Source organism: Capsicum annuum, chromosome 12 (assembly GCF_002878395.1).
Source record: "Capsicum annuum cultivar UCD-10X-F1 chromosome 12, UCD10Xv1.1, whole genome shotgun sequence".
In the NCBI taxonomy this organism is placed as follows: Eukaryota; Viridiplantae; Streptophyta; class Magnoliopsida; order Solanales; family Solanaceae; genus Capsicum; species Capsicum annuum.
The window spans coordinates 6,359,582-6,369,972 of record NC_061122.1 but is presented as its reverse complement, the minus strand read 5'-3'; the positions used below and the strand labels follow the sequence as shown (position 1 = coordinate 6,369,972).

The window sequence follows — 10,391 nt, the reverse complement described above, 5'->3', positions numbered from 1 at the left end:
ACCTCTAATTAATTACTATAAGTCATTTATGTATTAGAAAATTAATAGTATTTAATTAAAACAAGAAAAATATGCGTTTCTGACATATTTGTTACAGCTGCTTCAACCATAATTATCTTTGAGAAGATGATCCAAGACTTTATTGTTAATTGAAGTATCTTTTGTTTCAGTTTTTGTATGAAATAATCCTATGAATATTAGTTCAATATCTTTTCTATATTTTGTAACAGGTCTCAATCTTATCATCAAACAATTAAAATAACTCAACTAAACGACATATCACACTTTCTTATCATGTGGAAAAAAACTATCCTATAAAACTTCACTTCTTAGCGAGTACCGTCAAATAGTTATTATTTAAATAGTTATCGTTTTAAACCAATGTATATTTATGTTTATATTTCATCAATATCACCTATTAGTGCTAAAAGATGTCTATAGTATTGGGTCCGTGCTGACACGGGCCATGCACCTCTACTTATTATTGTTATAGTTGAGAAATTGGTTCATTTGATGGAAGGGACCATCTCTATAACGTTAAACAAGTATGCCCTTGGTATAGGGGAAGAAAGCAAATGGAAGAGTCCACTTTAATTTTTGTCACAATATTGCCCTGCACGTAACACCTTATTATATATTAAGTTTTCAATATTCTCATCTTATATAGTTCAATATAATATATAGAATCATATATGTAGTGTTTAGGGCTTTAATTTGTTGTTTTATATAGTTAAGAAAGTTGTATTTTCTCTTGTATTTCTTCTTGCCTATGTATGCTTGCAATCTCTCCCTTAAACAGTACATGCATTCAATGTCTAGGAATGAAAGAGGTTATATATTCCAACATTTTCCATAGAAAAATTATATTATATGTTTGCATTGTGAAAATCATGTCTTTTCCACTGATTAACCCCACTATGGACGGCGACGCATTATAGGGATAAGTATAGACTTCTGTATTCGATATAAATTTACTTTCATTCAATATACTTATATCAAATTAATAAATGTGACGTATCTTATCCAACAAACTAAGCTCTATACTATAAAGTAGATGGAGAATAAGAGTATAGTTGAAATAATATACTAATTTTTGTCTTAAATTCCTTATATGACCCTTATTTACGATAAAAATCTTTTGCTAAGGTGATACTTATTTGCGATGAATAAAGTAAGAAACATCATTAAAGAAGATTCATAGCCTGAAATCTCAACAGAGTCAAAAAAACACTAGGTTATTTGTCCTATATTTTGTCTTAATCTTGATGGATAGAGTTATCTGATATCTATTGCTGGTGAAAAGTGACAAGTAACCCATAAATTTAATCGAGATGCACGAAAGCAAGTCGGACCATGATAATAAAAAAAATTTATAATAAAGTAAGAAATGTGTAAAAAAGAATCACGACAAGTAATTTGAGTCTTGAGATAAATATAGTACTATCAATCATCTGTCCTAACCTTAAATATGGATAGAGGTATGTATTATCTGTTGCTGGCGGAAATAAATCAGATGTTGCTGGTGGAAATAAATCAGATGAAGAGAACAATTTCCAAGAAAAATGTTCTTATCCAATTAATCACAAACATATATGCGTGGAACAAGGAATATACATAGCTATAGTATAGCTAGTTACCCCTCTATATATTAGTAGAGTACTATTACCTAGCTTGTTAATTTCAGTGTCTCAGCAGAAGTCACAAGGGCTAGATTTGGTTTTACCTAACTCCTAGGCACATTGTTTTATATGAAAAAAAGTCATAAGATGCTTACAAGAAAAACACACACACACACAAAGTCACAAGTGTGTATTGTGCAGGTGGTTCACAGTTGATGGCCATGTGCTTTTCTGCAGAAAAAAATGAGAAGAGAGAAGAGTGAATAAAAAGTCTGTTTGCTTTAATGGTGTAGTACATTTTGGATTATGTCCAGAACATGACTCACACATACGTAGGCGGAGTTTGATGAGAGAGTTCAAAATCTGAAGAAAAATTCATTAAAGAGAATTCAATATCTACACTATATACATAAAAGTTATTTTAATCATATATTAATAATATAAGTTTTCATCGAAGGGGATTAGTCTGAACCCCCTATTACTAGGCTGGCTCCGCCTCTGCTGACATATGCAAAGTCATTTTTCTTTCTTCGATCGTCAATATTTATTTTGAAAATTTGATTAATTTGAAGTCGTCTTAAAAATGAAAAAATATTTTAGATATTTTTGATGTAAAATTGAATGAAGAAAAAAGATACTATTATAGTATAAGTCTGTCATTTCTTGTATTATAGTGTTGTTGTTGTGTCTTGAGATCCTAATTGTCCTGGTTTTGCTCACAAGGCATAATAGTCATTCTAAAACAAGCATTTAGTTTGGTGTAATTCACATAAATACATATAGTACATCATAAGCTATATAAGTCCAATCAATGCTTGATCAATGGAGGAGTTGAGAGTTATGTTGCTCAGATTTTTCAAAAATATCATTAATTAAATGTGTGTCAGATCCTTCAAAAATAGTGTATTTTTTAAGAATTCAACACGGATACGATAATATTTTTGAAAAGTTCAAACAACTTAGATTGTAAATACCCTCGACGTGCTCTCTCCAAATTAAAAAAAAAAAGTGTGATACTTCATCACTAAATAAGATTGATTAATATTATAAATATATTTTTACTTCATTAAATTATTTAATTAAAATACGTAAATTAAATTTAATATAAAAGTTACCAATGAAATGAATCGCAAAAAGCTATGGCTGTCAAAAAGCAACTCATATTTATTAGTCCAATCATGTAACACCTCTTTCCATATTGCTCTTTTTTATAATGTTTGTTTTTTTCCTTATGTTCATCTTTTTGAAAAAATAAAACAATAAAAAATTCTTGGAGAGAAGTTTTGCGAAAGAGAATAATCTTTGAGCAATAGTATAAAAAGTATTAGCATAAGATAAGGTGAGTAAAAACTTACTCATGCCAATAATTTATTATTACTAGGTAAAAGTAAATAATGAAGATATTAATTGACTATAATTTTAATAATATATTGAACGTAATTTATAAGTAAGGTCTAAGAGATGTATGCAAATTTCTTCTACCGTTGTGGCCTATGCATAAGACTTTACTCCTATCTACATGCCCACAGAGGATACAAAATATATATATATATGTGTGATACAATAGTAAAATAGTAAATTACAAAGTAAATCGGTTCGGTGGATGGACTCGGGGCCCATGTCGAATCTAGGCGAAAATCGACCGACGGTCCTCAGGCGGGTTGTGGAGCGGCTCTGGGTAGTCCGATAGGGCCGCTGGGAATATTTTTGTGGTCAAACGAGCAAAATGGCATGAACGGGTCGTTTTGGTGGGTGTTAGCCCACGGTTCGAGGGTGCCCCCGGGATCCGGACCTGAATTTGGGCAAAAATCAACCAGCAACCCCCGGACGGGCTGTGGAGCAAATCTGGGTGGTCCAACGGGCTTTTTGCGAGTTTTGATGGATTTAACCTATGGTTTGGGGGTGAGCCCGGGGGCCAAGGCCCGAATTTGGGAGAAAATCGTCCGGCGGCCCTCCGACGGCTTTGGAGCAGACCTAGGTGGTCTGACGAGGTCACTGGGGCTATTTTACAAGTCAATCAGGTGAAATAGAGCAAACAAACTTTTTTTTTTTTGCGAGTTTCGATAGGTGTCAATTATCTACTGCTCTAATCCTTCTCTCTACTATCCTTTTTAAGATCATGTCTTTAAAAATCAAAAGCTAAATTATGTCATGTCAAGTCTGATCATCTCCCAGATAGAATTAATAAAGAATTACACAATTACTTAATCAAAGTGTGACAATACTCAACTATCTACTGCTCCAATCCTTCTCACTATCATCCTATTTTGGATCGTATCTTTACAAATCTAAAGCTAAATCATGTCATGTCAAGCGTGATCGTCTCCCTATCCGGCCCTCCCCATTTTTCTTCGATCTATTCCTACCTTTCTTTAACTCCAAAGTCCAAACTTTTCACATTGAGATGTTTAATTTTAACAACTTATCAATCGAGTCGTACATATTATATTTCTATTCCAATATATTATTCTTTTCCAAGATTTATGAAATTTGGATATATTAGAAAAGTACACCTAAACCAAAGAGTGAGCATTAAAATATATTGTCATTTTCAATGAAAGACACAAAAGAGAAGGTTTATATAAATGTGAGTTCACACACAAGCATAGTGGCATGGGCAAAGACCTTGCAGGCCACATCTGAAAATGAAATATCACCTAGCCACGTTTCATTGCCCAAACAATTAATTTCCAACGATATTTGTCCATTATTGACTTTATGTACATCTTAAAAATAATAAAGTATTTTTACTATATTAACCTTTAAATATAATAATACTTTAAAAAATAGATAAATTATCGAGTGATTTTCAAACTTGGAGAAGTATTTTTTGTCATCTATTTTGAATATAATATGAACAAATAAATATGGACAGGGAGAGTAATACTTTCTCCGTCACATTTTACTCATCCCAATTTGATATTGCACATTAATTAAGAAAAATAATTAATAATATGACTACTTTATTATAGTACCCCTATTAAATGATGTTTACATTTTAATTTAGAGAAAAAATAATTAATACTAAGAGTAAAAAAGGGAAAAAAATTGTCTTATCTTTAATTAATAAAAAATGACAAGTGAGAAATCAAATTAGAAAATTTGAGACGAGTAAAATGAGACAGGGGAAGTATTTAATAAAACGTCATGAATGAGATTATTTCCGTTCTTAAATCAAAGATTTTAGATTTCAGATTTGAAAATTAAAAAAATATATTATATATATATTAGTTTCGTCTTCTCTAGAATAAATTTTACTTGATGTGAAATATGAAATTGTTTCGATAGAATTTTATACTATTAATTTTTTTTTTTTATTTGTTGTAGCAGATATTTAAACTGAATAATCAGTTGGAAATGGACCAAAAAGACCTAGGTCGATACGTCTCCGGTTCATGTTTCAATATTTTTTCAAGAAGCCTTTTTGAAAACGTGAAATTTATAATTTTAAAATAAGATTGATTATCTATTGCATAAAAAATAAAACAAATCTAGTAAAATATCAAAACTTCTTTTTCTGATGATGTATATACTTTCTCTTTCATTTTTACTTGTTATTATTTCATTTTTTGAGGTCAATTTATGTGAACTTTGATCAAATATTTTAAAATAAATTTTTTGATCGTATAAATATGAGAAGAATTGCAACATGTAATATTTTTTGTTATAATTTTCAACCATTTAAATTTTAAATATTAAATTATACATCTTAAAATATTAATCACAAATTTAACTTTAAAAGTGGCAAAAGGATAAGTAAATGTGAACGGAGGGGTATACATCGTTTTCTTTGATGTGCTCTTGAAGCATTTAAAATTTGACATTAAATATGCTCACCTAATATTGTAAGATGGCGTGTCGATTTTGTTTTGGTTCAATTTTTTTAAAATTATATATTGCAATTTTTTAACAACAATAACATAGAGTTTCATAAAATCTCACAAATAAGATCGGAAAAATTACAATTCTTTTAACCTTTTTCTTCTACAAAAAATAAATAAATTTAAAAGCTTATATGCAATTTTGAGTCATCTTATAGCTTTTTGACCTTTAATTAATCAGAGTTTTTGAATTAAAATTTTGAGAGCATTGTCTCCAAAAATGAGCATGAACTATTTAAACTTGAGGTTCACTATATATATGACAAAGTTGATGCAGCTACAAAAACTATTTCTTTTAGGATTAAATTGAAAACTAAAAGTTAAATTTTTTTTAAACATGAAAATATGTTTGTTCTTTTTTGAAGTGATTAATTAAAAAAAAAAGTGTCATATAATTTTAAATTATTGTACTTAATTCTTACAGAGCTAAAAAGCATTTTTTTATTGATATATAAAATAGGTGAAAATGTGAAAGCTTATTAATGAATTATCATTTTTAATTTTACATTTCATGGATGGCAAAAAGATATTAAAACCATTCAAATATATAGAATGCATGGTTATTTATACTTTTAGCCACTTTTATTTTTCATTACAGGGAAACTCTCTCCATCATCATGGATCTTCTTGAACTCTTCTTCTCCCAATTTTTTACTTAGTCCCCCCCCCCCCCCCCAAAACCTTCTTCCTCACCCAACCACCCCACTTGAACCACCCCCACCCTCCATCAACTTCAGCTTTTGAACTCTTTGTCATCTCTTAACCATTAGGCCATTTTCTTTAACCAATAACCACTATACAAAATTTGGCTCCCAACAAAGACAATTTCCCTTATTCTTGAAGTGATCAAGATAGATAGATAATCAAGAGTCTTTAAAGTTCCAATCTTCAGGACAGTACCATTGAAGTGTAGGAGCTTGTTCATCTGAGAAAAAAGTACTGCAAGATTCTTCGGTATTGAAGAAATTGTGCTCCTCCATCTTCACATTATATTGTGTTGTTGTTGTTGTTGGTTGGTAAGTATAACAAGAATTGGCTTGAGTATCTCCAAGAATTGATTTTGAACTTGATTCAGTGAAGTTAAAGCAAAAATGCAATGAACTTGATGATGAACAACCAACTCCGCAACCACCACCACTACCATCATTTGAAATCAAGAAAGCACCAGATGAAGATATTGCAGCATTTGGACTGCTATCTTCATTCAAGATAGAACTTGAATTGTCACTATCTGAGGAACCATCTTTGTTAAAGTCGGCGAAAATGGTTGATGCAACATTGGTGGCATTGATGGCCTCATCGTCCTCTTGATCTTCTTCTTCTTCTTCATCAAGAAGATTGTTGTTGCTGTTGTTGCCATCATTTGGATGCTTGTTTTGTTCATTCATCAGTTTGTCATCATCTTCAGATTCCATTGCCTCTTCTTTTACAACAACAACAGCTCCTCTGCTTTCTCCATTCTCACCACCATACACCTTTGATTTCAGCTCACAAATCTAAAAGATGAAAGAATATCAGCACGGAACACTAAAAGATTCAAACTTTAAACAACAACAACAACGTATACAGTCTGATCCCACAAGTGAGGTAGACTGCTCCGGATAGAAAAGATTCAAACTTTAAACAACAACATATACAGAGTAATCTCACAAGTGGGGTCTGGAGAAGGAAGATGTACGCAAACCTTACACCTACCTAAAGAGATGAGAAGCTGTTTCTGATGGAAAAGATAACATCTTTAAACAGTGTATAAATGTCTTAGCACTTTTATGGTATGGCTTTTAGTTATATGCAGAAGTCTAAAGATTCTTTATGTAGATTTATCTGTACCAAGGGGTGGTTGTAGAGGATCAAATATCCATCTGAATCAAAATTTACTAAGCAAGGATTAATTGATTTTGAACTCAATAATCAAATAGTTACCATAGAATCTCGAACTCATGAAGTTCAAATTTTGAACCCTCTAATCTAGAGTCATATCATAGGTCACACTAATTGTGTAAATTAAAACTTTGGACCCTCATCTAATCTGTAGTCCTATCATAGATCACTTGACTACTAAGTTGCTCGGACTCTCCAAAAGTGTTGCCACACCCGTGTCGGATCCTTCAAAAATGTACTATTTTTAGAGGATCCGACACACCCGTCGACATTTTTAAAGAGTCCCAACATAGCTTGACTGTGTAAATATTTTCACTGACTTTACTGCATAGAACTTGAACTTACTGTACTACAACTAATAACATGTCTTCACTACAAAAAACAGCATATTCAGTGTACCCAAACCTTACCCCAACCTGGTAGGTAGAGAGGTGGTTTTCGACCCTTGACTCAAGTAAAACAATATGCCTTGGTACCTCTTTGATGAGAGCTTCATTGTCAAGTTTGAGAGATTCATAGTTATGTTTGAGGGAATCAAAATTAGCTTTAAGAACATTGTAATCTCTCTCAAGCTGCTTTGTTTTCCAACGTGCACGTCTGTTTTGGAACCAAACAGCAACTTGTCTAGGCTGCAAACCAAGTTCTTGAGCCAATTTGGCTTTCCTTTCAGGTTCAAGTTTGTTCTCAACTTCAAAATTCTTCTCCAAAGCTTTCACTTGTTCAACACTTAGTCTCCTTTTCTTCTCAGAAACATGACCAGATTCTTCTACACATCCTTCTTCATCTAAGCCTTCTAACATGGATTGGAAGTCCCTTGATGAGTACACATGGTTCTGGTCATCTAAAACATTAACATAAACAAGAATATAAGCAAACACAATGATGAAAATTTATCTTCAAATATCTGTCTGGCTACGAAATATGATAAAAAAAATTTCACCTTTTAGGACTTCCACTCACGAAATTTTCTATTTTTTTCGAGTAAAATGTGTGTCCAAACACTACTTCAAAGACTCATTTTTTCAAGTTAGTTTCTAACTTTGAAATCTATGGTCAAACACATAATTGCCTCGAGGAAAGCTAAAAATGGTATAAAAGGTGAAGCACGAAAACTTACTAAAACAAGAAAAGGACCACCATGTTCTAGATTCAATTAAAAAATTCAGTTTTCAATATTCTCCATTTAGTTTCTTTATAACTAAAACACTAGGGATTGGAGCATAGAAAAAGCTTAAAGACAACAAAACATAAAATGGGGTTGTTCTTTTTCTCTTTCAAAATTGATCTATACATAGGAAACAACAACAATATACCCCGTAAAGTTCCATTAAGTAAGGTCTATTGATGGTAAAATGTACACAAACCTTACTAAACAAAACATAAACACTCTTAAGAAAATACGTAATAAAAATACAAGAGACAGTAGATAGTAACTATAGACCCGGCTCACAACAAACACAGTCCAAAAAAGACGTAATGAAAATAAGAAACACATTAGTAGACAGTAACCAAGACAACAGATAGTAGTGGAACGGTAAGCAAACCAACTATAACAAAAAAACGCTATATTTTCACTTAGAAAAATTTAACAAGTACCTGTAGTACTTGGACACATGGACATCAAAGCACCCAATGAATCAGAACTACCAAGTCTTTTCATAATTGTATGTATGATGATGATCCAAACTGTGTAACGCAAAGGTCAATATTTGTTCACTTGTTGATTTTCTTAAGCTTATTATTTACACAGAAACTGAGAAACAGAGCTGCAAAAGGAGATTAATTTTGTATTTTTTGGTTCTTTTATTTTTTTTTTCACTTCACTTCACTTATAACAAGAAGACAAGAAGGGAACAACTTCTTTCACTACTAAAACCAACCAAAATGGCAAAGTTTTTAGTGAAACTATTGATATTGTGTAACCCCTTTTCTTCTCTAGTAACCAAAGTTTCATTTTTCTCCTTTTTATATACTTCTTCCACCTCACAACAACCCATCAAGAATTAGAAGAAGAAAATCAAGAAACTAAAAAAAGGATTAAATTTGAAAACAGAAATAGTGGCTAAGTTTTAAATACTACTTTTTTTTAACCTATTTTTTACATCATTAACTTAAAAATCATATCTTGAAACACCCCACTAAATTTTTTTGGAAGAAAATGAATGTAGAAAGGATTTTTTTTTTTTTTTTTTTTTGAGAGAGGAGAATGAAGAAAAATTGAGATGAGAAAAAACCAGCTGGCCCTTGGTGTAACACTTTCTGTGAGTTTAAATAAAACCAAAGTTGAGTCAGATGTAGGGTTAAAATCTGACTGGGGTTAGGTGCTCTTGCAAAAGATTTTGGGGGGCGGGTGGGGGGCGGGGGGGAAGGGAAGTGAAATGAAATCCAAATTCAAGCTGAATGCAAATTGCTTTCTGGTGTACTGGTCACTGGCTATTCCTGTAATAGGGAGATATTCTTTTGGATTTAGCTTTATATTATATAAAATAAAAATATTATATTGTGTTATTACTAGTTGAGAATTTATCAAGAACGATCTAATCTATAGAATGTAGAAATAAGATTTATGTATATTTATTTTGCTTTAAACTTTACTTATGGGGTCATATCAGAGTATGTTATTGATGCTGTTGTATGTTCTGATATTCCTTTTATCCTAATTAATATGACGTTTTTCTTCTTAGTTAATCTAAAAGAGAATGATATTTTTTTATAGTTAATTTTATTCGTTAAAATATCTTCACATAAAATGAAATGAAGAAGAAGTAAAGCTATCTTAAGTTTTAAGCTCTAATTAAGTAAATCTAGTTGTTTTATTTAAATTTTGCAGACTCTTATTCCTTCGGTCTAAAAGAACATGACATATTTCTATTTTAATAATAATTTAATTTTAAAAATTTTAATTTACCATTAAAGAGATGATTTCTAGCAACAGAAATACATTAAAACTTATTTTAAATCATAAATATCAATAATCTGACTTTCATTCTTGATTTTATACTGATGTAAT

The 10,391-nt window shown here is 31.2% G+C and overlaps 1 protein-coding gene across 1 annotated transcript; it reads right to left on the bottom strand.

Moving 5' to 3' along the window:
- Positions 1-5,957: 5,957 nt before the first annotated feature.
- LOC107850867 (homeobox-leucine zipper protein ATHB-6) lies at positions 5,958-9,640 on the bottom strand. The gene is made up of 3 exons (XM_016695663.2): positions 8,978-9,640; positions 7,858-8,222; positions 5,958-6,996 (listed from the first exon to the last, which is right to left on the bottom strand). The coding sequence occupies exons 1-3, from the start codon at positions 9,039-9,041 to the stop codon at positions 6,364-6,366; spliced, it is 1,062 nt and encodes a 353-aa protein (XP_016551149.2). The 5' UTR covers positions 9,042-9,640; the 3' UTR covers positions 5,958-6,363.
- Positions 9,641-10,391: the final 751 nt, after the last annotated feature.

Coding starts and splice junctions, on each gene's coding strand:
- LOC107850867 (XM_016695663.2), bottom strand. CDS start 9,041: ATGAAAAGACTTGGTAGTTCTGATTCATTGGGTGCTTTGATGTCCATG. Junction 8,223..8,977: donor CATGTGTCCAAGTACTACAG/GTACTTGTTAAA, acceptor TTAATGTTTTAG/ATGACCAGAACCATGTGTAC. Junction 6,997..7,857: donor ATGAAGCTCTCATCAAAGAG/GTACCAAGGCAT, acceptor TTCATCTTTTAG/ATTTGTGAGCTGAAATCAAA.